The 27,906-nt window shown below is 45.6% G+C and overlaps 3 protein-coding genes across 7 annotated transcripts in view; 1 reads left to right on the top strand and 2 right to left on the bottom strand.

Annotated features, from left to right (window-relative positions):
* Positions 1 to 1,041, bottom strand: part of CNOT7 (CCR4-NOT transcription complex subunit 7) — a 57,683-nt gene extending 56,642 nt beyond the window's left edge. Inside the window, exon 1 of one of the 5 annotated variants that reach the window (XM_077279688.1) lies at positions 819 to 1,041. The gene's annotated coding sequence lies outside the window, so the exon portion shown is untranslated. Of the gene's footprint in view, positions 1 to 798 lie in introns of all 5 variants that reach the window. The other 4 variants (XM_077279690.1, XM_077279687.1, XM_077279692.1 and 1 more) reach the window with 4 other exon arrangements.
* The window catches only part of VPS37A (VPS37A subunit of ESCRT-I), a 27,495-nt gene continuing 542 nt past the window's right edge, over positions 954 to 27,906 (top strand). The window contains exons 1-11 of the mRNA XM_077279686.1: positions 954 to 1,423; positions 10,481 to 10,555; positions 11,497 to 11,611; positions 12,279 to 12,379; positions 13,300 to 13,495; positions 16,501 to 16,571; positions 17,178 to 17,305; positions 22,488 to 22,546; positions 22,882 to 22,950; positions 24,380 to 24,523; positions 25,233 to 25,313. Of these exons, the coding sequence (XP_077135801.1) occupies positions 1,320 to 1,423; positions 10,481 to 10,555; positions 11,497 to 11,611; positions 12,279 to 12,379; positions 13,300 to 13,495; positions 16,501 to 16,571; positions 17,178 to 17,305; positions 22,488 to 22,546; positions 22,882 to 22,950; positions 24,380 to 24,523; positions 25,233 to 25,313 (1,143 nt within the window). The 5' untranslated portion in view covers positions 954 to 1,319. The remainder of the gene's footprint in view (positions 1,424 to 10,480; positions 10,556 to 11,496; positions 11,612 to 12,278; positions 12,380 to 13,299; positions 13,496 to 16,500; positions 16,572 to 17,177; positions 17,306 to 22,487; positions 22,547 to 22,881; positions 22,951 to 24,379; positions 24,524 to 25,232; positions 25,314 to 27,906) is intronic.
* LOC143784714 (uncharacterized) lies at positions 4,419 to 6,392 on the bottom strand. The gene is made up of 2 exons (XM_077273297.1): positions 6,152 to 6,392; positions 4,419 to 5,856 (listed from the first exon to the last, which is right to left on the bottom strand). The coding sequence occupies exons 1-2, from the start codon at positions 6,219 to 6,221 to the stop codon at positions 5,450 to 5,452; spliced, it is 477 nt and encodes a 158-aa protein (XP_077129412.1). The 5' UTR covers positions 6,222 to 6,392; the 3' UTR covers positions 4,419 to 5,449.

The raw sequence follows: 27,906 nt of genomic DNA, 5'->3' as shown, positions 1-27,906 counted from the left end.
GATAGCAAATCCTGACACTGCACACGGGTCACTGTGCTGCTCTGCAGGGGATAGCACAGCCTGACACTGCACACGGTCACTGTGCTGCTCTGCTGGGGATAGCACATCCTGACACTGCACACGGGTCACTGTGCTGCTCTGCAGTGCATAGCACATCCTGACACTGCACACGGGTCACTCTGCTCTGCAGGGGATAGCACAGCCTGACACTGTACACGGGTCACTGTGCTGCTCTGCTGGGGATAGCACATCCTGACACTGCACATGGGTCACTGCTGCTCTGCAGGGGATAGCACAGCCTGACACTGCACATGGGTCACTGCTGCTCTGCAGGGGATAGCACATCCTGACACTGTACACGGGTCACTGTGCTGCTCTGCAGGGATAGCACAGCCTGACACTGCACATGGGTCAATCTGCTCTGCAGGGAATAGCACAGCCTGACACTGCACATGGGTCAATCTGCTCTGCAGGGAATAGCACAGCCTGACACTGCACACGGGTCATTGCTGCTCTGCAGTAGATAGCACAGCCTGACACTGCACACGGGTCATTGCTGCTCTGCAGGGGATAGCACAGCCTGACACTGTACACGGGTCACTCTGCACTACAGGGGACAGCACAGCCTGACACTGCACTGGAGGGGATAGCACAGGTGCCAGTTCTCCGTAGGAATCATCCTGGAAAGCTTATTCCCTGCAGCCCCTGACACCAGTCCATTGTGACAATGACAGCCTCTGTGCCTGCGCTCAGGGAGCCCCCCACACCACAGGAGGGCACGTTCACCTCACCCCTTACCTCCCACTATGTCCGCTCACCAATATGTCTCCCCCGGCTGAGTCCGGCGTCACGGCAGCTCTCTATGAGGTCACAAGGGATCTTCTAGGCCAACTACGTCACCAGCGCGACCACCCTCCACAGCAGATGACCTCCTCTGTCTGGCGCCGGGTGATGACGTCACCTCTCAGCCTGGCTGCTGGGCCAGGTTCCGCCCATGTGATGTGAGTCGTCACGAAACTGTCACAAGTTGCGACCCGTAGAAAACGATAGCGAAGGCAGAGCTTGCATAATGATGTACACAGCACGTCGCCGGGACTGAGGTCCGCTCTGCCCGGAGCACATACATGTTCTGCCCGTCCCGCCCCTGGTGTGTGTGACCAGGAGACCCCGCAGTGCCGGCCGTGTGACCCGAGCCCTGCCCCATGTGCCCCGTACACCGAGGACGGCGAGTGTTGTCCTGTCTGCTGAGCGGATAATCCCATCATCCGAACTCTCCACAACAACAGCTGCACCGTCCTGCGGCCCGGGGCCCTGCCGCCATGAGCTGGCTCTTCTCTAAGAGCCCCCGACCTCTGCCTCCTCTCACCAGCCTCCAGCAGCAGAAGCAGCGGCAGATCGACTCTCTGAAGGCTTGTCATAGCAAGTGAGTGCCCGTATGTGTGCCCTACAGTGTGTGTGTTATACCCGTGCCCCCATGTGTGCCCTATAGTGTGTGTTATACCAGTGCCCACATGTGTGCCCTATAGTGTGTGTTATACCAGTGCCCACATGTGTGCCCTATAGTGTGTTATACCAGTGCCCGCATGTGTGCCCTATAGTGTGTGTGTTATACCAGTGCCCGCATGTGTGCCCTATAGTGTGTGTGTTATACCCGTGCCCGCATGTGTGCCCTATAGTGTGTGTTATACCAGTGCCCGCATGTGTGCCCTATAGTGTGTGTATTATACCCGTGCCCTATAGTGTGTGTTATACCAGTGCCCCCATGTGTGCCCTATAGTGTGTGTATTATACCCGTGCCCTATAGTGTGTGTTATACCAGTGCCCGCATGTGTGCCGTATAGTGTGTTATACCAGTGCCCGCATGTGTGCCCTATAGTGTGTGTGTTATACCAGTGCCCGCATGTGTGCCCTATAGTGTGTGTGTTATACCAGTGCCCGCATGTGTGCCCTATAGTGTGTGTTATACCAGTGCCCGCATGTGTGCCCTAAAGTGTGTTTTTTATGTCCGTGCCCTAATGTGTGCCCTATAGTGTGTATTATACCTGTGCCCGGGTGTGTGTATTATACCCGTCCCCTAATGTGTGCCCTGGTGTGTATATTATACCCATGCACTAATGTGTGCCCGATGTGTGTATTATACCCGTCCCCTAATGTGTGCCCTGTACCCGTGCCCTTGTGAGCCCTCTTCCCCATGCCCTGTGACCTGATGTGTGCCCATGAGCTGTACATGTGCATTTGCCCGTTATGGGTGCCCTCAGAAGTGACATAAATACTTCCAGTGATTAGCCAGCATTGTACTGCAGCCATACCCCAGTCCCATTGGTCAGATGTGATCCACTTCAGTCATGGCGATCGTCAGTAATTGAGTATGGGTGTAAAGTGACTCGTGCCAGGCAGTGTTGCCATAGTACCCCGCAGGCTGCCTGTATAAGAGAGAGCGGTCTGCTGTGTTTTCCTATACAGGTAATGTACTATATGTAGACACATAGACGAGGTAGATGGCCAATATTGGTTGGTGCTGATCAGCACTTCCTTAAAATCAGGCATGGTTCAGTCATGGAGATCACTGCCTGGGCTCAGGAATACTTCCAGAAATTACTGTCTGTAACCACAGATTGCCATGAAATTCTGTAAGGCTAGGTTCACATTGCGTTAATGGGTTAACGCTAACGGACTGCGTTGCACGGCGAAAATGTCGCAGTTAACGCCGTGCAACGGGTCCGTTAGCGCACCCATTGACTGCAATGTGATTTCTCCCTGTAGTGCATCGCTAGCGCATGCCATTTTCGGCACGCGCTAGCGATGTGCCGTTCTCTTGTGACGGACCTCGGACGCTGCTTTAAGCGTCCGAGGTGCGCCCGAGGTCCGTTCCTCGCTAGCGCAGATTGGGGATCTGCGCTAGCGAGGATGCCGAACGCGGACCCTAGAGAAACATTGCGTTAGCGCAATCCGCTAGCGCTATGCGCTTAATGGATTGCCCTAACGCAATAACGCAATGTGAACCTAGCCTAAGCCTGAGGAGTCCAGATTCCATGTTCTGTAGGTTTGAGAGGAGAGGACCACCCAGCTTCTCAGCGCACCGTCCCTGCGTCTCTGATGGTACGCGGCTGCATTGGGGCCTGTGCCATGGGCAGCGTACTTACTGTGAAAGGCGCCATCAATACTAAGCTTTATAAAGAGGTTTTCTTTACATTTTACTCACCAGCCCATCTTTTTCTTGGCTTGGGTTTGTACTGCAGTGGTAAGAAGTAAACCTTTGTACAATACTGCAGCATGCCGGTTACATAAAAGGGACAAGGAGCTAAAATTGTCTGGACTGAAAAAAGTAGTAAAGAAAGTCCGGTACTAGAAAACCAATTGTAACAGTGGGAATGTCAGTGGGTTGTGTGCCTAAATCTGCGTCTAGGGGGGAACATTCAGTGATGTCCAGTAGTGGCAAAGAGACAACATGACCCCTGAGAGCGACGCATGATGGCAGCCGGTCACACTGTATGGGGCTGTGAGGGCAAAGTCATAACTGAGTTCAGGGAATATCTGGTCTTCACTTAGTATTTTATTACAATAGACAGCACTTGGGTCAATTGACAGCAGAACGTCGATTTTCCAGCTTAAGGTCTGTTATGTTATTACGCTTAATTATATGGCACCATCATATTCTGCATCACTTAACAGATATGGTCATCGCTGTCCCCATGGGGGCTCACAATCTAAATAATCAGTATGTCTATGGAGTGTGGGGAACTGGAGGAAACCCACACCAGCACGGAGAGAACATACAAACTCCTGTCCTTGGTGGGATTTGAGCCAAGGACCCCAGCTCTCTAAAGCAACCGTGCTAACCACTGAGCCACCGTGCTGCCCTATAAATTAAATGTCTATAGCTTGGGTGTGAAAATGACTTGTGCCAGCCAGTGTGTATGATGTCGGCCGGCTCACACTGTAAGGTGCTACCCTCCATGACATTGGATATAGCAGCCGTGTCAGATCTGATGGGCAGCAGCAGTATGACTAATAGCTGCAGAACAGTCAGCATAGCTGTGACAGGTATGCTATTAGGTCTCTGGCAGGGTTGAATAGAGGCAGTAATATGGTAATTATGGGGCCTCCGGACCCACAGCTACTGAGCTTCCTCTAAACCCTGAAGTCATGGTCGTCTTCAACTGCGAAAGACGACCAGCAGCAATCCATCAGCACTCTCGATCAAATCGATGGGGAGCCATTGGATGAAGGGAAAGTGCTCACCTTCTATCTTACCACCTAGATGCTGATGATGCTTTTGATATAGGCATATTCTAAATGATATTTCTTCTGTATTTTCTCTACAAGTAAACATGAGGTTCTTAGCGCACATAGAGCTCAATATGTGCGAGCCCATCTGCCAACGTCAAGGCGACCTCTTAAGATGGGTCCTACACTAACTTAACACTAACTTACTAACTGGGACTAGGCCTCACTAATCTCTTATAATTTCTAACATTTTTATTATTAATGCACCATTATATATAGAAATTTACACCTGATACAATCTTTTTTTTTAATTATTATTATTATTACCCTTCTTATTCTAATAGTGGTGCTAATAAAATCCTAATAAATAATGCCTAATGTTATTTTTGATCCAGAAGAAGGCAAAAACCCCTGGACACCTTCAGCCAATTTGTGTCTCAGGGGAAAAATTCCTTCTTGACCCCGAGAAAAGGCGATCAGTCCGAGAACCCTGGATCAAACCTAATTACGTTATTACTAGTTATCTAATTAATATTACACTACTAATTATATGACTATTGTTATTAATATTTTAATATAAAGGTTAGTTATTTTTATAGATTTTATACTATTATTAATGTTCTGCTATTTTATTACATTCCTATCCTAACTTTTCTAGAATTATTTTTATTTAGGATTTTATTCTTTTTCTAAACATAACTATTTTATATTGTTACTATTAATATTCTGCTATCTTATTACAGTATTATTCTTTCCTATCACTACTTATACTACCCTATGCCTACAGTGTTGATCCAGAAGAAGGCGAAAACCCCTGGACACCTTCAGCCAATTTGTGTCACAGGGGAAAATTCCTTCTTGACCCCGAGAAAAGGCGATCAGTCCGAGAACCCTGGATCACACTGCTATTCTACCTACTACTATTACTACTGTTATGTTATTACTATTTGTATTACTTTCTTACTATTATCACTAATATTATTACTCTTATTACACTAACACTGATATACTACGGCTATATTACTACTCTCCTGCTCTTATTATTCCTGGTGTTTTTATACTTACCTGCCGGTATTGCCGTATGTGATGTTCTCGGCAGAGAGGTCCCGGCAGGACGGTCCACATGATGTTCCTCTTTCCTCTCATATACCGGCTGATGTAATGGCTGATGTCGGCCTGGTCCTGCTTCATGTGCTGCTTGTAGGGATCCTTATGTGGAGTTTCATCTTCTCTGCTTTCTCCTTCTTTTTTTCTTCTTTTCTTCCTCATCCTCCTCTTCCTCCTCCTCCTCTTCATCCAGCCAGGTGCACAGTTCTTTTAGGGTCTTGCGTCTTAATTCATTTTCCGTGATGCCCAGTTTAATCTTCTTTGCCACCTTCTCTTCCTCTTCCTCATCTTCCTCTTCATCCAGGTAGTTGCCCAGTTTTAGTTTCTTGCCTCTTTCTTCCCTTTTCCTTTTCTCCCTGGCTCGTTCTTCATTGGTTATGGCATATCTTTGGGCAATGGGGCTGGTCACCATCAGGCGCTCCTTCTGGAAGAGGGGTGACGGGAGAAGCATCATACAGTAAGGCGGTCTTCTCAGTTGATCCTCCGGTGTGACGTAAACTGGTCCGGAGGGCGGGGGCGTTACTGAAGGGGGGAAACACTGGGAAATGATTAATATACTGACTGATAAATATCTGATCCCTTCAGCAAAAGGGGATGTCTAGTTGGAACAAGTGGCCACTGATCTCTGGATAGGTGATGCCTTTTAGACCGGTGGAGATGTATCGGGTGCCGGCCCCCCACTGGTGTCTCAGCATCTCATGTGTTGGGGAAATAATGACGTATTTCCTGATAAATGTGACCATTCCTGTGAGTGGAGGTCTCTGGGTGCGTGTGGTGGGATGTGGGGTCCGTCCGTTAGATGAGAGCAGTGCTATACCTGAAATCTCGCGCTGATCGCTGCTGTCTGTCTTCACACTCAGATGAGATGGAACAAACTGACCACACATGATTTTTTTTTTTTTTCAAATTCAAACCGAGCAATCCTATTGGCTGTTTATGAATGCTGTTACTATGGTAGCAGATGCATTTACAGTTTTAAAGGGACAGAACACTAATATTGTACTATAGTGTATTTTAACATATATTTCTCGTAGTTTTGGTAATATATGGACCTGTACAGATAACAAACACATCTCAATATAACGTAAAGTAAAGTAGGCTTGTAATGGATTTACTGGTCCTAGATTGCGGTTTTATGTTCATGACAAATCTAAATATTAATGGCTGCTGTTTGCAGTTTGTTTTTCTTTGTTTCCCCATCATCTTTTGAGTGCTTCCATGGCAGAATAATATTCCCTGTAGCTAGCATATGCTGTAGCATTCAGATCATTGGGGTCCAGTAGGCAGAGCAGAGAAGTGAGGTCCCTTTTGTCTTTTCTCCTGCACATTCGCCCCTCACGGCCATTATATGTGTCTGGAGCTGCGTCGTGTCCCTGCACAGCTGGTAATCGGGAGCGTCGCTGTGCAGGGACACCGTATGGAGGAGCCGCGACTCTTTCCTTTTATGTTTCGGTACAAGTCCTGGCAGATCCATAGTATCACTATGCCTTCATTACATTTTAGAAAAGAAAGGTCACAACAACGGAGGTCCATAGATCATCAATGTAAAGTCAGTGGGGTCGGACCCCGGCACAGTGTTATATATAAGGAGAGGCTTATTCTAGTCGTCCATGAGCTCCTCGTCCCACACTTTTCCTTACAGAACGTCTAGCCTCGGTGTATATATCACCATGTTATGTAGCTGCAGGGTAGGGGGCTGTCCGGTCACCAGGACGTGTATGTGGTTCCTGGATCTCTGCCGTGCTGTAATAACACATTCATGTGACTCATTAGTCATCACCCGATCAGCCGGGCAACGTCATCCCACTTCTATATATAAAGGCTCAGCCACTGGTTTTTCTATTCTGAATTCAGAAAGTAGATTTTTTTTTTTTTATTTCAGCAGCCATTCAGTGAACCTAGGTAGGTGCCCCTTTAGCTCTGCATAGACCTCAAAATTGTTGGCTCTTTTCCTGATTACTAGGGAGGAGAGCTGAAAGGGAATCTGTCGTTAGATTTCTGCCATGTAATCTGAGAGCAGCATAATGTAGAGCCAGAGACCCTGATTCCAGCGATGTGTCACTTACACTAGTTGGAGTTTTTATAAAATCTCAGCAGGGGATTATCACTAGAGGACTAGTAAATGTGCTGCCATGTACTCCTCCATATTCATGAGCTCTGTATAACCACACCTCCACCACTGATTGGCTGCTTTATACGTGCTCTGTGCCAATCAGTGGTGTGGGCGGGTTATACAGAGCTCAGCATTCAGAGCACTGCTAGGTCTGCAGCACAGAAAAGTAACATTTATCAAAACTGCAGCCAGCAGCAAAGTAAGGCTACTTTCACACTAGCGTCGGGAAAGACCCGTCGCGGTGCGTCGAGCCGAGGTTCCCGACGCTAGCGTTGTCTCCGCCGCACAACGGGGGCAGTGGATGCATTTTTCCAGCGCATCCATCGCCCCATTGTGAGGTGCGGGGAAGTGCGGGGAGGTGGGGGCGGAGTTCCGGACGCGCATGCGCGGTCGGAAAAAGTGGACCGTCGTGAGCAAAAACGTTACATGTAGCGTTTTTTGGTCCCGACGGTCCGCCACAACACGGCGCAACCGTCGCACGACGGTTGCGACGTGTGTCAATCCGTCGCAATATGTTGCTTAATGTAAGTCTACGGGGAAAAACGCATCCTGCAAGCACTTTTGCAGGATGCGTTTTTTCGGCAAAACGACGCATTGTGGCGGATTGCAGTTAACGCTAGTGTGAAAGTAGCCTAAGGGTATGTTTCCACAGTCAGGAAAGCTGCTTAGAGCCGCAGCGTCAAACACGCAGCGTCCAGATGTTACAGCATAGTGGAGGGGATTTGCTGAACTCCCGTCTCCACTATGCGGTAAAACACGCAGGCGGCAGACCCATGTAAACTGACATGCAGCAAATCTTTCCAGAACACAGCATGCCTGTTTACAATGCGGCAAGGCTCCGTCACCACGCCGTCAATTTACCATAGACTAATCTAATGATTAGTCACATGCATAGTAAGTGCGGAAACGCAGCTTACTACGCATGTCTCCTAATTTAACTAAGGTCTTACCTGTCCCACCGCCAGAAGTCCGCGTCCACTGCAGTTCTCTGCCCTGCATGTGACCAGGGCTTATCTCCGGTCACTAGTCTGGTTCTCACGGTCAGCTGATCAGCTGCAGTGTAGGTGACCGCTGGAGAGTTATCTCCGGCGATCATCTACAAGCTCTGCTATGTCTGGATGTCAGGCATCCACATGTAGCAGAGCTGGACTCGTCGTGGGACACTCGTTATATCGGACTGCATCGGACACAGGGAGAATACTGTTGTTTTTTTTTGTTTTTTTTTCCAGGAGAACGAGGGCGTCGCAGGATTGAGTGTGCAATAAAGATTTCAAAACCGTGTGGTGTTTTATTTCATTAAAATACTTTATTCTACACATGTTTTATTAACCCTTTACCAACTATAGGATTAGTAATTGTAGGTATCTTATTGACGCCTCTCCATTACTAAGGCCTCTTTACACTTCCGTTTTTTTAGAATCAGTCACAATCCGTCAAAGTCTTGAAAAGGCGGATCCTGTGCCGACTGTAAAAAACTGATACAGTGGATCCGTTTTTTTGATGGATCCATTGAAGTAGTTGCAGCTGGAATTAAGAGAGAGAGAGTGTGTGTGTGTTTCCTGAAAGGAAAAATGGGTTCCGGGCAACGTTAGTATGTATGTTGTCTCCGTTTGACGGACAACGACTAAACGGAAGGCCATCCGTCACAATCTGTCGCTAATACAAGTCTACGGGAAAAGAACGGATCCAGCAGAAACATTTGCTGGATCCGTTTTTTTCTAACAGCGACGGATGTGTGAAAGATGCTTAAGCCGGCTTAATGTCCCCTTACAAAGGTGACATTAACCCCTTATTACCCCGTATGCCACCACTACAGGGCAGTGGGAAGAGAGAGGCTAAGCACCAGATGCGCTTACAGATGTCTTACAGATGCGCCATTTCTGGGGCGGTTGGGAGCTGTACAGATAGATATATCGATAGATAATAGATAGATAGATCGATATGCTTGAAAAAGGCTTTTAGCCGAAACGTCGCCACGCCACGTGGACCTAATAAAGTTCACCTTATTTTGAAACTGCTTTTTGGAGTGCTGCCTTCCGTTTTTTACTACTATATGTTGGCATATATGGATTGATTGCTGGGAGACTTTGCACCCATTTAACTTTTAGTGCTGTTCCATTTTTTTCTAACTAGATAGATCTAATATCTACCTATCTATTATCTTATTATCTATCTATCTATTATCTAATATCGATCTATTATCTATTTATTATCTATCTATCGTCTATCTATCTAATATCTATCTATTTATCTGTGTGTGTAAACATTATTCTTCAATGGAGTATGTAATAGAAGAGGTTGGACAAAAAATGACATCACAATTGTTTTTTATTTTGTATATCTTTATTTAGCTTACAAACACACACACAAATCCGAATAAAAAAAAAGGCATCCAAAACACAGGTGACCTGCCAGTGACCTCAGGTGCAGATTTTACCTGCGTCAAATCCTGATGCAATCCTGACCGTGGAAACCTACCCTAAGTGACACAGCCGGAATCAGGTCTCTGCCTCTACGTCATGCCGATGGGGTAGCAAAACCTGCTGCCAGATTCCATTTTAGGGCCTTCAGATATTATCTTGTGACCTCTCAAAGGGGAACTTGATGTCTAGGATGATTATTATTTCCAAACTATGGCAACATTTCATGTGTCTCATGATGCTGCGTTCTGCAGTCCTCCCTGTGTCATTCTCGGCAGACCATCTGCCTCCTGTTGTCACACTTCTTGGTTTGGCCTTTTTCTTGTGGTCGTGATATGGAGCTTTTTGTACCCATAATGTGGTCAGACCGGACCTCCTGCCACTCTGCCGAATCAGACCCAGATCGCTATTAGGGGCTATGGCAAGGCGAATTCAATAGAAACATTCAATTCATTGAGGCAGCAGACAAATCGTGTCTTATAGGACTGCACGGTCCAACACCCACAATGCTGGAGCATCAATTAGCTTTACACATATCCACTTGCGTTTTCTCTTGGGACAGCAGTTTGTAGAATGGTCTACATTAATTTTTCTTTTTTTTTTTTTTTTCCAGTATTTCTGAAATTCAGAAAGATGTGGAGTACAGACTGCCAGTCACCTTCAAGAATTTCACCATCAGCATCAATATGTAAGTGAAGCGGAGTGCTTTTGCTTTAGTTTAGAGATTATGTTACATTGGTCGGAGTTATTAAAGGGCTATTTGGTGCATAACCAGAAGAGGAACCTAATGGGAATTAAAGGGATTGTCCACTACTTTGGTTATCAATATCTAATCGATGGGGGTTCTGACACCCACCCCCCAGAGAGGCCGCACAGCTCCTATTCACTTGTGGTGATGGCCCCCACTGATTCCATGTTAGTGACCGATCATCAATATCAAGGTAGTGGACAGTGCCTTAAAAAACAGACCATGATCACTACTTTTAGAATATCTTTGTCCCATGCCCCACTGCGTGTAATCAGTACCTACAGTGACTTGTCAGCCGTAGTCAGGTCATTAAATGAAGCCATGAAATGATATTGCTTCACGGCTCATGATAGATGACGCATATTAACAGAAGATGTTTAATTGATATTAATAAGAATTCACAGGAAATCAATATGGAGGCTTAAAGGGTCCTCTCAGCTTCCTTTTACATATGGAAGTGGTGGTATAGCTGTGTCTTCGATCGTCCCTCCCTAAAATATGATACCTTTTCTGTAGATATCCGATATGCCAGTCATAGGAAATCTAGTCTATGCAGATTGGTCTGGGAGTGCAGTGGGGGCGTGTCAGTGCACTTGGAAGCAGCCGTCCAGTGACACGCCCCCAGTGCACTTCCAGCCTGATTTACATATGTTTTCTACACTAGATTTGCCATGATGGTCGCATTGGATCTTATCATCCCCCTATGATCATATGTAATGGTGCTGACCGCTCCCTTGATGCCTCACACTATGTGCCACCTAAGTATATTTTACATTGCGATGAGGGTGCGGGGTCTTTTTCCGGAACGCCCCAGACCTGTCACATGTGGGCTGCAGTCATGTATCCGCGTCCGGCTGTAATACTTTCTGGTTTTATTGCAGATTACTTCCTCAACAGTTTCCTCAAGACAAGCCTCTGATCACCATCTTTCCACCGATAAGACATCACCTCGTGGACAAGCAAGGCACCAACGTGACCTGTCCCTTAGTACATAATGTAAGGAGCACTGGGCTGAAGAGTGTTGGCGTTTAACCTTTTCATGACTGGGGTGTTTTTTCTTATAAAGCGGATCTGTCACATCCCTGACACGTCTGATCTAGTAAGCTTTAGCCCCCATAAAATCTCAGATATGCACAGATATGCAGAGTTTGTCTTTTAACTTGTAAATTGACAACGGGGCGTTACCTTCCTCCTTGTCAGTGTCTGATCAGTGCTGACAGTAGGGAGAATCCCTATGACCAGGAGCATGGCAGTGCCCATGTATCCAGACATTTCCAGAAGATCAGTATTCTTATCTCCTAGGGAATACACGTCTTTATTTTAGTAGTTGGGGTCTTTGTCACAGATCTCCACTAAGGAGAACTAAATAAAAGGAACGTTTTAGATTTCTTCTTATATATTAGATTTTTAATGTCGGATTCACACATAAGGCCGGTGGGGATTTGTTTTGTGTCATTACTGAGGGATATCGCAATGGAAGAGTGATTGCCAGTCACTCCTGCTCTGGAGGGTCTCGCTGCGCCCTCCAGCCCGTGTCTGCTGGATCACTGATACTGCCATACTTTGTGCTCTGTATAAAGCCATTTTGTGCCATTAGTCACATGAATCTGTAGCTGATGAGACTTTACAGCCATTAACAGCTGAACAATTTTCTCTTTTTTAGTTTACTATGCACTCAGATCTTGGGAAAATAGTCCAGAATTTACTAGAAGAGTTTTGGAAAAGTCCTCCGACCCTGGCCCCAACCTCTGGTTCTTTCCCCTAGTAAGTAATTATATTGCAGCGCTGTTCAGTGTTTTCTTAGTTGTTTACATTCATGTCCTGAGATCTCTGAACCTTTCATTGTTATGGTGGAGGATCCTCAAGTTTAAAGGGTTATTCCCTTGTGAAATTGCAAAGTGTTTGTGCAATCAAGCAGCTTTGCAATTTGCTTGTTATTCAATATCCTTTTCCTTTTTCAATTATGGAAGGATTTTTAGTTTTGTTTTCTTCATCAGCAGTGGCAAAATAGGCGCAGTGCTTACAAGTCCTTCCTAATAGAGCTTGTAAGCGCTGTCCGAAGCTGGCTGGAGTGCACTGGCTGGAGGACTGCAGGAAGAGGGGTGTTTGGCCAGCAACTTCCATACTGTGACGTTCACAAGGGGGCATTCTCTGCGTCTGGAGGAGAGAAGGTTTTTCCACCAACACAGAAGAGCATTCTTTACTGCTAGGGCAGTGAGAATCTATGGATTTATTCTGACGAAATATAGGCTGAACTGGATGACAAATGTCTGTTTTCGGCCTTGCTAACTATGTCCGTGGTTGTAACGTATGTTGCTGCTGTGGGCGAGCGAGACCCCGACATTTCTCACCACTGGGCACCATGCATGGCGGTTACACTAGCAGTAGAGACCTGGTAATGTGGCGGAGTACCAGATACATTGTGTCCTCACTTAGCCGGTCACTAACCTTATCTGCAGATTAACCTCTTTGTTCTGCTAATAGGATTGCAGGGTAACTGTGTGTTAATCCTGTATCTGTCCATACACTATGTGCAGAGCGGCAGAATTACAGCACATAGTAGTGATATATCTGCTGTCATGTTGGGGTCGGCCATTGCCTACAGATATTGTATGTCATGTTTCATTACGATCGTGCTTGGGAGAATACTAATCTAATGGCGGAAACCTTCTCTTGCCTTTCAGCTTGTACAGCAATCCCGCAGGGAGGCCTCCGTACCCCCATCCCGGCTTTTCTTTCCTTCCACCTTTTCCTACACAAGATAACAATAGATCGGTGCCAGTATCTGAACCTGTCCCTTCCACCTACGCCTCTGCCAAAGCTGCGGCCCCCGCATACGGCCTGATTACAGATCTGCCTGTACCTGTCCCCACTTCTGAAGTAAGTGCGCATCATCAGAAAAAGCCAAAAAATTACGATTAAGCTTTCTAGGTGAAACATTGATTTGTTTCTATATGTGCGTAATATGGGCTTCAGTGCATGTGAGTGGCGGGATTATTATTATTTATATAGCACCATTAATTCCATGGTGCTGTACATGAGACGGGGTTACATCAAAATACAAATGTCACTTACAGTAAGCAAACTAACAATGACAGACTGGTACAGAGGGGAGAGGACCCTGCCCTTGTGGGCTTACATTCTACAGGATTATGGGGAAGGAGACAATAGGTCGGGGGTTGCAGTAGCTCCAATGGTTTTGAGGTGGCCGTGTGGTCATTACAGTTTGTAAGCCTTCTTGAAGAGGTGGGTTTTTAGGTTTCTTTTAAGGATCCAAATGTGGATAACCGGACGGGTTGGGGCACAGAATTCCAGATGATGGGGGATATTCGGGAGAAGTCTTGGAAGCGATTGGGTGAGGAGCGAATAAGCGTGGAGGAGAGAAAGCGGTCTTGAGTGGACCAGAGATTACATGAGGGAAGATATTGAGAGATTAGTGTGGAAATATACGGAGGAGAAAGGTTATGGATGGCTTTGTAGGTCAGTGTTAGTAATTTAAACTGGATACGCTGGGAAATTGGGAGCCAGTGAAGGGATTTGCAAAGAGGGGAAGCAGGAGTGTAGCGAGGAGAGAGATTAATTAGTCGGGCAGCAGAGTTAAGGATGGACTGGAGGGGTGCGAGAGTGTTAGAAGGTAGGCCATAGAGGAGGATGTTGCAGTAGTCGAGGCGGGAGATGATTAGGGCATGCACAAGCATTTTGGTAGAGTGAGGGTTGAGGAAAGGACGGATTCTGGAAATATTTTTGAGCTGGAGGCGACAGGAGGTGGCGAGAGCTTGGATGTGCGGTTTCAAGGAAAGGGCAGAGTCCAGGGTTACTCCTAGGCAGCGGATTTTGGGGACTGGGGAAAATGTGATTTCATTTATTGTGATAGATAGATCAGGTAGGGAAGATATGCGAGATGGAGGAAAGATAATTAGTTCAGATTTGTCCACATTGAGCTTGAGGAAGCGAGAGTAGAAGAATGAGGATATGGCTGATAGACACTCTGGGATTCTGGAGAGCAGAGAGGTGACATCTGGGCCAGAGAGGTAGATCTGAGTGTCATCAGCTTAATAGATGGTACTGGAAGCCATAGGACCTCATGAGTTGTCCCAAGCCGAGTGTATAGATTGAGAAGAGTAAGGGTCCTAGGACAGAGCCTTGAGGGACACCAACAGAGAGGGGGCGAGATGAAGAGGTAGTATGGGAGTATGAAACGCTAAATGTGCGGTTGATAAGGAATGAGGAGATCCAAGATAGGGCAAGGTCTTTGACACCAAAGGAGGAGAGGATCTGTAGTAGGAGGCAGTGGTCAACTGTGTCGAAGGCAGAGGACAGATCTAGAAGGAGGAGTATAGATAATTGTCTGTTAGCTTTGCCTGTAAGTAAGTCGTTAATAATTTTGGTCAGGGCAGTCTCAGTGGAATGGTGGGGACGGAAGCCAGATTGTAGGTTGTCGAAGAGAGAGTTAGATACAAAGTGAGAGGAAAGTTCAGCATGGACGTGCTGCTCAAGGAGTTTGGAAGCTAATGGGAGCAAAGATATGGGGCGATAGCTGGACATAGCGCTTGGGTTAAGCGATGGCTTTTTGAGGATAGGTGTGATTGTGTCATGTTTGACAGCAGAGGGGAAGGTACCAGAAGTTAGTGATAAGTTGAAGAGATGGGTTAGGGATGGGATTAGTGTGGTGGTGATGTTGGAGAGGAGGTGGGATGGGATGAGGTCAAGCACACAAGTGTTGAGGTGTGATTTGGAGAGAAGATGAGCAAGCTCCCTTCAGTGATTTTGGAGAGGGAAATTATGGGGTTAGGGCATTGGTCTGGTATACAAAGGAGTTGTGGTGGTTTGACAACAAAGACTTGCCTTGTTTGGTCTAGCTTATTTTTGAAGTGTGTGGCAAAGTCCTCTGCAACGATTAGGGAACTCGGAGGGGGCAGTGGTGGGCGGAGGAGGGAGATAAGTGTTGAACAACTGTTTGGGGTTGTGGGATAAGGAAGATATGAGGGTTGTGAAGTAGGCCTGTTTAGCAGAGGTGAGAGCTGATTTGAATGCGAGTGTTGCTTGTTTGAGTGCAGTGAAATCCTTATAGGGATTCTGTCTAGTGCTATTTCTCCACTGGCGCCACTCCGGTAAATGTAGCGCCGACCCTCTATTTTCCCTTCTAAACTTTATAGGTGGGCAGGGAAGATGTTTCTTTTAAAGGGGCTGTCCAGCCTAAAACAACAAGTCTTCGTTCTCTCTATGTGACTGCAGGCTTGTGAATCCTCACATAGTGTGCACTGCGCACTGTGAGGATTCTCCGGTGTCGGCGGGGGAAGCAGCAGTCACGTGGCCACAAGTATATGCACGCTCCTGGCTGCCATAAAATACAAGTGTATTTTATGAGGCCGGAAACGGTCTGGTCGGATTCTGGCCGAGAGTGTGCATATACTTGTGGACAGCAGAGCGCTATGTGATAATTCACATAGTGACTGCAGACGTGCCGTTTTAGACCGGACAACCCCTTTAAGGGCTATTCTAATCTTGTTTCATCAGGAACACACTGCTCCTCTGTCTTGCTGGCTACCTGCTTGCTGGGAGCAGTGCGCTCCTGAAGATTGACCCTTTGAACCAGCAGCATGGTCGCACCGCTGGTCTGAGCTATGCGCTTTCCTATGCTGCCGGCAGAGACCGTTTTGACTTTGCAGCATGGGAGGAGCACAGGGGCACCGAAGCTGACTGGAGCCAGGAGCCGGCCAACTTCAGAGCTGCACTTACAAGCTGTACAGCAAACAGCTTCCTAGCGTACCTTCGTTGCCTAGGAGACTGGCCACCGCTGATAGACTGCAGTGGTGGCCGGTAACCTAGGCATCAAACAATTCTGTTGCTATAGCCTCTCACCAGTACCTGTATATATTTCTTAGGTGGGTGTGAATGGCTTTACATACAAGATGCCTGATCTCCCAGAAACATTTCCTGAGCTGTCAGACTTGAGGTTTGTATTTTTCTATAATCTATAAGTATACATAAATGTATGTTCATGTGCACACTATGCTTACTCTTGCATCGGTCACACTATTTATTGGAGACTGTACTGCTTGTTTTCCTTCCCTTCTAACAAGAAGCATTACTTTTTTTTTTTCTCATTCGTCATATGTGGACATGGAAATGCCAAATATGTTCATTACTTTTTATGTCTACTTTTAAATTGAGGAAAGTGGATTATATACATTTATTTATTTGCTTTATTTTTTTTTTTTTTTTTTTTTTTACTCCTTTGGGGGACTAGAACCTGTGACCATTTGCTCTCTTACACTGCATCCTGCATTATTGCAGCATATAGTTTCATTGCCTTCTCCCTATGAAGCCGCCCACACTCTAGTGACAGTCTGTGTGGTTCTGATAGCGATAAGGTGGGTGTAGAGGACAGAATGTCTGACCATTGTCCGTTCTTTAGCCAGTTATACTGGTAAATTTACACACACATCGTATTCCCCAGTGCCACCCCTTATATGACGGTCAGTGCCCCCCTTATTCTGCACACTGTCCTAACATTTCCATAGAAGTCTTCGACACACGTTTCTTTTTTTCTATACTTTAGCGTGTCACAGCTCACAGATATGATGGAGCAGGAGGATGTTCTTCTGGAGCAGTTTGTGAATCTTCCACAATTAAAACAGATTATATCCGATAAAGAGGACCTGGTGAAAAATATCGAGGAGTTGGCAAGTAAGATTTGATGGATGGTATTTGAATACCGTTTTGATGAATGAAGTGTAACAAAAAAAATATATGTATGTATATACTGTATCTATGTGTATGTGTGTATATATATATATATATATATATATATATATATATATATATATATATATATATATATATATATATATATATATATATATATATATATACATACACTGTGTGCAGAGTTATTCGGCAAGTTGTATTTTGATCACATGATGCTTTTTATACATGTTGTCCTACTCCAAGCTGTTCAGGCTTGAGAGCCAAGTACCAATTAAGGCTACTTTCACACTAGCGTCGTACGACGCACATCGCAATGCGTGGTTATGTAGAAAAAACACATCCTGCAAAGTTGCCCGCAGGATGCGTTTTTCCTCCATAGACTTATACATAACGACGCATTGCGACGGAGTGCCACACGTCGCAACCGTCGTGCAACGGTTGCGTCGTGTTTTGGCGGACCGTCGGCACAAAAAAAGTTACATGTAACGTTTTTTTGTGCGTCGTATCCACCATTTCCGACCGCACATGCGCGGCCGGAACTCCGCCCCCTCCTCCCCGGACCTTACAATGGGGCAACGGATGCATCCGCTGTCCCCGTTGTGCATAATTAACACACTGTCTGTCGGTACGTTGGCCGACGGTTTGCGACAGCCCGTACAGACGGACTAGTGTGAAAGTAGCCTAAGTAAATCAGGTGATGTGCATCTCTGTAATGAGGAGGGGTGTGGTCTAATGACATCAAAACCCTATATAAGGTGTGCTTAATTATTAGGTAACTTCCTTTCCTTTGGCAAAATGGGTCAAAAGAGAGATTTGATGGGCTCTGAAAACTCCAAAATTGTGAGATGTCTTGCAGAGGGATAAAGCAGTCTTGAAATTGCCAAACTTTTGAAGCGTGATCACCGAACAATCAAGCGTTTCATGGCAAATAGCCAACAGGGTCACAAGAAGCGTGTTGGGCAAAAAAGGCGTGTTAATAAAAAAAAAAATATAGGGAACACTTAAACAACAGAATATAACTCCAATTAAATCAAACTTCTGTGAAATCACTGTCCACTTAGGAAGCAACACTGTTTGACAATCAATTTCACATGCTGTTGCGCAAATGGAATAGACAGCAGATGGAAATTAGTGGCAATTAGCAAGACACCCTCAATAAAGGAGTGGTTCTGCAGGTGGGGACCACAGACCACATCTCAGTACCAATGCTTTCTGGCTGATGTTTTGGTCACTTTTGAATGTTGGTTGTGCTTTCACACTCGTGGTAGCATGAGACGGACTCTATAACCCACACAAGTGGCTCTGGTAGTGCAGCTCATCCAGGATGGCACATCAATGCGAGCTGTGGCAAGAAGGTTTGCTGTGTCTGTCAGCGTAGTGTCCAGAGGCTGGAGGCGCTACCAGGAGACAGGCCAGTACACCAGGAGACATGGAGGGTGCCGTAAGAGGGCAACAATCCAGCAGCAGGACCGCTACCTCAGCCTTTGTTCAAGGAGGAGCACTGCCAGAGCCCTGCAAAATGACCTCCAGCAGGCCACAAATGTGCATGTGTCTGCACAAACTGTTAGAAACTGACTCAATGAGGATGATCTGAGTGCCTGACGTCCACAGATGGGGTTTGTGCTCCCAGCCCAACACCGTGCAGTACGCTTGGCATTTGCCACAGAACACCAGGATTGGCAAATTCGCCACTGGTGCCCTGTGCTCTTCACAGAAGAAAGCAGGTTCACACTGAGCACATGTGACAGAGACTGGAGATGCGGTGGAGAGCGATCTGCTGCCTGCAACATCCTTCAGCATGACCGGTTTGGCAGTGGGTCAGTAATGGTGTGGTAGCATTTCTTTGGATGGCCGCACAGTCCTCCATGTGCTCTCCAGAGGTAGCCTGACTGCCATTAGGTACCAAGATGAGATCCTCGGACCCCTTGTGAGACCACATGCTGGTGCGGTTGGCCCTGGGTTCCTCCTAATGCAGGACAATGCCAGACCTCAGGTGGCTGGAGTGTGTCAGCAGTTCCTGCGAGATGAAGGCATTGAAGCTATGGACTGGCCCGCCCTTTCCCCAGACCTGAATCTGATTGAACACATCTGGGACATCATGTCTCTCACCATCCACCAATGGTCACGTTGCACCACAGACTGTCCAGGAGTTGGCGGATGCTTTAGTCCAGGTCTGAGAGGAGATCCCTCAGGAGACCATCCACCACCTCATCAGGAGCATGCCCAGGCATTGTAGGGAGATCATACAGGCACATGTAGGCCACACACACTACTGAGCATCATTTCCTTGTCTTGAGGCTTTTCTACTGAAGTTGGATCAGCCTGTAACTTCATTTTCCACTTTGATTTTGAGCATCTTTCCAACTCCAGACCTCCGTGGCATATTAGTTGTGATTTAAGTTGATCATTTCTAGGTTTTATTGTTCTCAACACAGTCCACTATGTAATGAATAAAGATTTACAACTGGAATATTTCATTCAACGATATCTAGGATATGGGATTTTAGTGTTCCCTTTATTTTTTTTTGAGCAGTGTGTATGTATGTGTGAATGAAAATATATATACATATATACTAGCTGAAGAGCCCGGCGTTGCCTGGGCATAGTAAATATCTGTGGTTAGTTATAGCACCTCACTTCTCTTATTTTCCCATCACGCCTCTCATTTTCCCCTCACATCTCTGATTTTCTCCCTTACGCCTCTCATTTTTCCCCTCACTCCTCTCATTCCCCCCTCACTCCTGTCAGTATATATCTGTGTGTCATCTCCTCCTGTATATAGTATATACCTGTGTGTCATCTCCCCTGTAAATAGTATATACCTGTATGTGATCTCCTGTATATAGTATATATCTGTATGTCATCTCCTCCTGTATTAGACCACGTTCACACGTTATTTGCTCAGTATTTTTACCTCAGTATTTGTAAGCTAAATTGGCAGCCTGATAAATCCCCAGCCTACAGGAAGCCCACCCCCTGGCAGTATATATTAGCTCACACATACACATAATAGACAGGTCATGTGACTGACAGCTGCCGGATTCCTATATGGTACATTTGTTGCTCTTGTAGTTTGTCTGCTTATTAATCAGATTTTTATTTTTGAAGGATAATACCAGACTTGTGTGTGTTTTAGGGCGAGTTTCATGTGTCACGTTGTGTGTGTTGAGTTGCGTGTGGCGACATGCATATAGCGACTTTTGTGAGATGAGTTTTGTGTGGCGACATTCGTGTAGCAACTTTTTGCGTGTCGAGTTGCATGTGACAGGTTAGTGTAGCAAGTTGTGTGTAGCAAGTTGTGTGCAGCAAGTTTTGCGCGTGGCGAGTTTTATGTGTGGTGCGTTTTGAGTATGTGCAAGTTTTGTGTGAGGCAACTTTTGCATGTGTTGCAACTTTTTTGCATGTGGCAATTTTTCTGCGTGTGCAAGTTTTGCGTGTGGTGAGTTTTATATGAGGTGAGTTTGGCACGTGTGGCGAGTTTTGCGTGAGCCTAGTTTTGCATGTGGCGAGTTTTGCGCGTGGCAAGTTTTGAGTGGCGACTTTTGTGTTTCGACTTTTATGTGGCGAGGTTGGTGTATTTGTGGTGAAATGTGTGCTGAGGGTGGTATATGTGTTCAAGCACGTGGTAGTGTGTGGTGCATTTTGTGTGTGTGTTCATATCCCCGTGTGTGGTGAGTATCCCATGTCGGGGCCCCACCTTAGCAACTGTACGGTATATACTCTTTGGCGCCATCGCTCTCATTCTTTAAGTCCCCCTTGTTCACATCTGGCAGCTGTCAATTTGCCTCCAACACTTTTCCTTTCACCTTTTCCTCATTATGTAGATAGGGGCAAAATTGTTTGGTGAATTGGAACGCGCGGGGTTAAAATTTCGCCTCACAACATAGCCTACACACACACACACACACACACACACACACACACACACACACACACACACACACACACACATTCAGCTTTATATATTAGATATATATTAGACATTATATATATATATATATATATATATATATATATATATATATATATATATATATATACAGTATAACTGTGTGTATGAATATATATATATTAAATATATATATATATATATATATAATGTGTATGTGTAGATCTCTATATGTATTTATAGATATAGTATTCTAATCTGTCTATAGATATAGTATTATGTATAGTATTATAGAAGCGCAGTAATAGCGCAAAATGGTTGTTCAGCAATGGAGACTTGTGTGGTGAGTGTGTATACAGGCCATGGAGATTGAGTTCATCGCTTAGGCTGTGTGCACACAATGCGGATTTAGTGTGGATCAGCAGCGTTTTTTCCACCCAGAAATGCTGCAGATCCGCAAAGTGATTTACAGTACAATGTAAATCAATAGGAAAAAGAAGCTGTGCTAATGGTGCGGAAAATTCCGCGTGAAAAAAGCTGCGGATCAAAAGAAGTAGCATGTCACTTCTTTTGTGCGGATCTGCAGCGTTTCTCTACCCTTCTATTATAGAAATCCGCAGTGGTAAAAAACGCACAAAATCCGCATCAAATCCACAACAAAAACGCACAAAATCCGCATAAATAAAGCGTCAAATCTGCACCTGTTTTTTCTGCCAGGAGATGCGGATTTTGTGCAGAAAATTCTGCACCCCAACCCGCAAAGTGTGCACATAGCCTTATACGTTTCTTAGAAACAATTGTACCTGCTGATTCCGGGTCTTTCTGTAACTCTCCACAGGTGGTCCTTGACTCTAGGACAACTTTTCTGATAATTCTTTTTACTCCTCTGTCTGAAATCTTCCAGGTAGCACCAGGTGGTGGCCTGTTTAAGGTGAAATGATGTTCTTCCACTTCTGGATTATAGCCCCAACAGAGCACACTGGCACATTCAGTAGTTTAAAAAGTCTTCTGTAACCAATGCTATCAGTATGTTTTGCAACAATAAGGTTGCGAAGGTCTTGAGACAGTTCAGTGGTTTTACCCATCATGAGATGTTTCTTGTGTGGCACCTCAGTAATGAGACACCTTTTTATAGACCATCAGTTGAACCACCTAATATTATTTTTCACCAAGTGGCAAGATTGCTTTATAATTACTGATTGATTTCTGCTGATATCATGACTTCCCATGGCTTCTTGCACCTCCTAATTTTATTTTATTTTTTTAATTCAGAAAAGAATCTTCAGATTGAGCCAATTCTGGAGTCAAATCGACAAGGATTATTAGATAAGGTAAGTCACTGTGGACGGGACTGACATGGCTGGTGCAGTCTTTATGGTGGGCTCGGTTCGCTTGTGGATTGTACTAAGGCTTTCCTGCGGATTTCAGTTGGTGAACTTCACATTGATAATCTGCTGTAATTCCACCACAGAAGAAGCCGGTGGGGATTTAGAACATCTTTGGCATGCTCGTTTTTCCATATGGGAAATCTTTACAGCTTGTGGATGAGATCTGTAAAGTCTTATCCTCTTGCCTTGTAAACCTGTGCTGATCTGGCCGTAAAAGCTGCAGCGAATCCGGCACGTGTGAATTTGCGCTCATTTCCTTGTGTTTTTCTCTCTCGCAGTATGAGCTTCTGACTCAAATGAAAACCACGTTTGAAAAGAAGATGCAAAGACAGCATGAGCTGAGCGAGGTAACATGGCCGATACGGGACTAGAGAAAAGATGGCACCTCTTTGGCTGCGATATCACCCCTTGTGAATGGTGGATTCTGTTGTATATTGATTGTTACCTTTCATTATAATCCTGTCTGTGATGATCATGAGACTGATGAAAAGCCATGTGGACGGAAGATAAAGGTTGAGTCTAGTATTAGGATTAATGGCCACTTTGGATTTTTTTTTATATAGATTGCGTTATGGAAAATTTAAAAATTCTGTAAAGGGAATCTGTCAGCTTTCTCATTTCCCCCCTCCCAAACCACCACCATGGATTTATTGATCGTTTTATACCTGAAAAGCCCGTTACTAGTGACTTATTGGTTTCTGCATATGGCTAACATCATGTTTATAATAGCCGTCATGATAATTAGTGGGAGACTATTCGTGGGGGCATTGCTTTCCTCAGACCAATCTTATCATGCCACGGTCTTGATTTGCAAGAGCTGAAATCTCTGGTTCCTGCACAGTAAGCTTTGTGCCCGCTCCTCGTCTTCATCAGCGCACTGTGCATGCCCGGGGAGAAGGCGACGGCCCCCACGACTAGTCGCCCACCAATTAGAACATTGCCACCACAGTTATAACATTGATTTTAGCTATATGCAAAAATGAGATACCACTAAAATGCTGGTAGAAATGGATCAATAAATACGTGGTGATGGTTTGGGTCTTGGGGAAGAGGACAGGTTTCCTTTAACATAAAATCCTGGTAATTTTCTGATGACACATTCCCTTTAATTGTAGAACGGTCCTCAGATCTCTTTGATAAGTGATAAATGTAATTTCTTCATGGGGAAACTGTAGTAATCTGCAGAAAGCGGCTAGATCCACAAACTACATTATTGTTCAGTAGAACAATGGGACCTTTCTGGAGGGGTTACAGTGCGGGGAGTGGACGGCGGGCACCATAAGGGGAGCAGGCGAGCAATGCTGAGTATGGAGACCGCCTGGTGTAGTAGGTTAGTGTTGTGTATGATGCCGCGGCCTGTTCCCAGATCACCACTATAGTCCTATACAGGGTCTTCACCATCATCTCGCCCACCTTTCCATGTAACACCCATTGATACATCGTGATCGTTTCTCCTGGACAGACTTATGTCCAATTGTCCAGACTTGGATCAGACAAGTATTCTATCCTGATGATTAGCGCTGTGAGGTTATACCAGGTGACTGGTAAATGACAAGGTGCCTTCATAGCAACCAACCAGAGCACGGCTCTCACTTTTTAGGAACAGTTTAGGGAATGAAAGCTGCACTATGATTGGCTGCAATGGAGGAGCTGTAAACGAGCCCCATTTACTGGGGAAACTTACTGCCGCCGGTAAAATAAGTAACTGTCATTTAGCCCCCGTGCTCCTGTGCCGTCTGGGGCGAGATGTAACGTCCTGCTCCTTCCCTCCCGCAGAGCTGCAGTCTGAGCGCACTACAGGCCAGGTTAAAAGTTGCTGCCCACGAAGCTGAAGAGGAGTCTGACAATATTGCCGAAAATTTCCTTGAAGGAAAAACAGAAATAGATGATTTTTTAACTCTGTTCATGGAGAAGAGAACAGTAAGTGCTGATTTATTGGTTTTATAGTGGTGCACTAATATACTGGGCAATTGCATGAATAGCAGTTCCCTAAGATATTAAGGGAATTGCTGCCATTAAAGCCAGCGTTGATGGGAATTGAATATCTGGGTTGTTCTGCCTCGGATACATAGAGGGAGTGTTATGTGCCATCTGGATGGTGGTGATGGAGCAGCGGACACCGGCCATTACTGATGAGCGGGAAGGCATGGACTCCACATTGTATGTTCTCCTGGCACTCACTGATGCACTGATAATGTACCTATAATGCACCTATAATGTACCGATAATATACAGATAATGCACCTATAATGTACTGATAATATACCGATAATGCACAGATAATATGCCGATAATGCACCGATAATGTAGCAATAATGTACCTATAATGCACCGATAATGTACCTATAATGCACCCATAATGCACTGATAATGTACCAATAATGCACCCATAATGCACTCATAATGCACACATCCAGCTGTTACAAGAAGAAGCCTATTAAAGACAAAGATAACTCCTCATTTTGATAGTGATCACAATGGCTAAATGGCCGGGTTAGTGTAATTTCTCTGTACATCTTATTGTGCGTCTGTGCAGAGACCAGAGGAAATGGAGCCGAGTCTTGACACGATTTCACTTGTGTCTCAATAAGTCATTCAGATGACTGACAATTTATTCCCTGTCTCTCAGTGCTGCCACAGTAGAAGAGCCAAAGAAGAGAAGCTGCAACAGTCCATATCCCTGCACAGCCAGTACCATGCACCGCTATAGGTACGGTAATATACCGCCATGTCCTCTGCATGTACATATACACCATCCATACGTACCATGCACCGCTATATGTACGGTAATATACCACCATGTTCTCTGCATGTACATATACACCATCCATCCATACCATGCACCGCTATAGGTACGGTAATATACCACCATGTCCTCTGCATGTACATATGCACCATCCATCCATCCATACCATGCACCTCTATAGGTACGGTAATATACCACCATGTCCTCTGCATGTACATATACACCATCCATACATACCATGCACGGCTATAGGTACGGTAATATACCGCCATGTTCTCTGCATGTTCACATACACCATCCATCCATCCATCCATACCATGCACCGCTATAGGTACAGTAATATACCACCATGTCCTCTGCATGTACATATACACCATCCATCCATCCATACAATGCACCGCTATAGGTACGGTAATATACCGCCATGTCCTCTGCATGTACATATACACCATCCATACATACCATGCACCTCTATAGGTACGGTAATATACCACCATGTCCTCTGCATGTACATATACACCATCCATACATATCATGCACGGCTATAGGTACGGTAATATACCGCCATGTTCTCTGCATGTACATATACACCATCCATACACACCATGCACGGCTATAGGTACGGTAATATACCGCCATGTCCTCTGCATGTACATATACACCATCCATACATACCATGCACCTCTATAGGTACGGTAATATACCGCCATGTCCTCTGCATGTACATATACACCATCCATACATATCATGCACGGCTATAGGTACGGTAATATACCACCATGTCCTCTGCATGTACATATACACCATCCATACACACCATGCACGGCTATAGGTACGGTAATATACCGCCATGTTCTCTGCATGTACATATACACCATCCATACCATACCATGCCTCACTAGTAGCTGATTGTAAGGGGGCCGAGCGTCGGACCCCCATCTATTTGATAGGGGTGTAAACCTGTTCTAAGCATAGGTTGTCAGTGTGGGTGTAGTGGAAAACCCCTTTAAAGCACCACTCCAGCATTTATTTTTATTTCAGCGCTGGAGTGGTGTCACTAATCTAAGTTCCCAGCCCCTACAATTATATTCACCAGTCGCCATCTTCTGCTTTTTGTGGCACCGCTCTGCTCCGCTGACTGACCAGAGGTCAGAGGTGACTGTCACAAGCTCTGTGTAATCTATGGGAGCCTCAGACTTGCATTAGTGACCTCCCAGCACACAGTGAAGCATCCGGCAGAGCACAAAGTGCTGGAGAGCGATGGAGCAGCGCTAATATGAAAAGGAGACGGTGGATGGTGAGGATGAGACTAGGGGCAGGGACTTCGATTAGTGGCACCACTCCAGCTCTTAAATAAAGCACCACTCCAGCGGGTTTTTTTTTTTTTTAAGTATGACATATAGCACTGATTATTGCCGGAGCCGGGCTCCTTATACAGGGTGTACGCTCTAGTGAAGCATTGCATCAGGCATTAGGGATGGATCTACTCGATTTAACTTGATGGACAAGTACTAAGGCTGTGAGTACAAGGAGTCTTTGTGCCCCTTTTTCAGAGCAGAAACTGAACCTCCAAGTTTTTCAGAATTTTTGATGAGAATTTGGAGAGTTTCCGCTGTAACGTCTAAAAGGTTTTCAAGGGGCACTAAGATGACAACCAGCGGGGTCCATGCATACAATAAAGATCACAATGGGCCGGGAAAATAGCTAGCCACATAGGCCCTACGCAGGCATTCAGCAGAGACATGAGTGGTCTCGCACCGTACCTCCATGAAGCTCTCCCACAAATGGATTTTTGTTAATAAATCTGTATGTAGTGTATTGTACTCCTCTCCTATGTCTCCGGGATCCAGCGCCATTCTGTTTTTCTTCTCAGTGACGTCACCACTCTTCAGACTCTCGGGCTCACACTATGGTGCTGGGGTGTCTCGCAAGTGTATAACAAAAATCTGTCACCATTGAATAACAATGGTCCAGGTGCTATCCAATAAAAGAAATCTGACCGCACTCTTCCAGTATATACCGTGGTGTGCGTGAACTCTTACATTACAAGTCTATGGAGCCAGGCTCTGACGCCCCGTAGGTTTACATTGTAGTAGCCACTTCTGGGTCACGCAGAGCACAGTGTGACCCAGGGAGTCTAAAGAGTGGTTCCGTCACAGAGAAGTGGGGCTGAATGGCGCCGGATCCCGCTGAAGATGGAGGTAGATGAGTACATTATTTCACACGCGCTATATTACATACATGTACACACTAGTAAACAGCGAATGTGCTGGGATAAGGTGTTATCTGAGAATGCTCGGGGCTAACTGAGTGACTTCGGCCTGCTAGAAAAATATGTTTGATTCCCCGCAGCTGTGTGTCTGTTCTACAGCCGCAACACGTGAAGGGATTGTCTAACATACAGGCAATCTCCAGATGTGTTGCGGCTGTCAATAAGGCTGTGAGACATGCAGGGACTCAAACATATTTTTCAACCACGCCGAAGTCACTCAGTTCGCCCCGAGCATGCTCAGATAACACCTTATCCTAGCATATGCGCTTATCACTAATATACACA

Source organism: Ranitomeya variabilis, chromosome 1, assembly GCF_051348905.1.
Source record: "Ranitomeya variabilis isolate aRanVar5 chromosome 1, aRanVar5.hap1, whole genome shotgun sequence".
NCBI classification, from domain to species: domain Eukaryota; kingdom Metazoa; phylum Chordata; class Amphibia; order Anura; family Dendrobatidae; genus Ranitomeya; species Ranitomeya variabilis.
The sequence above is the reverse complement of the archived record's forward strand: the minus strand, read 5'-3'. Positions and strand labels throughout refer to the sequence as shown.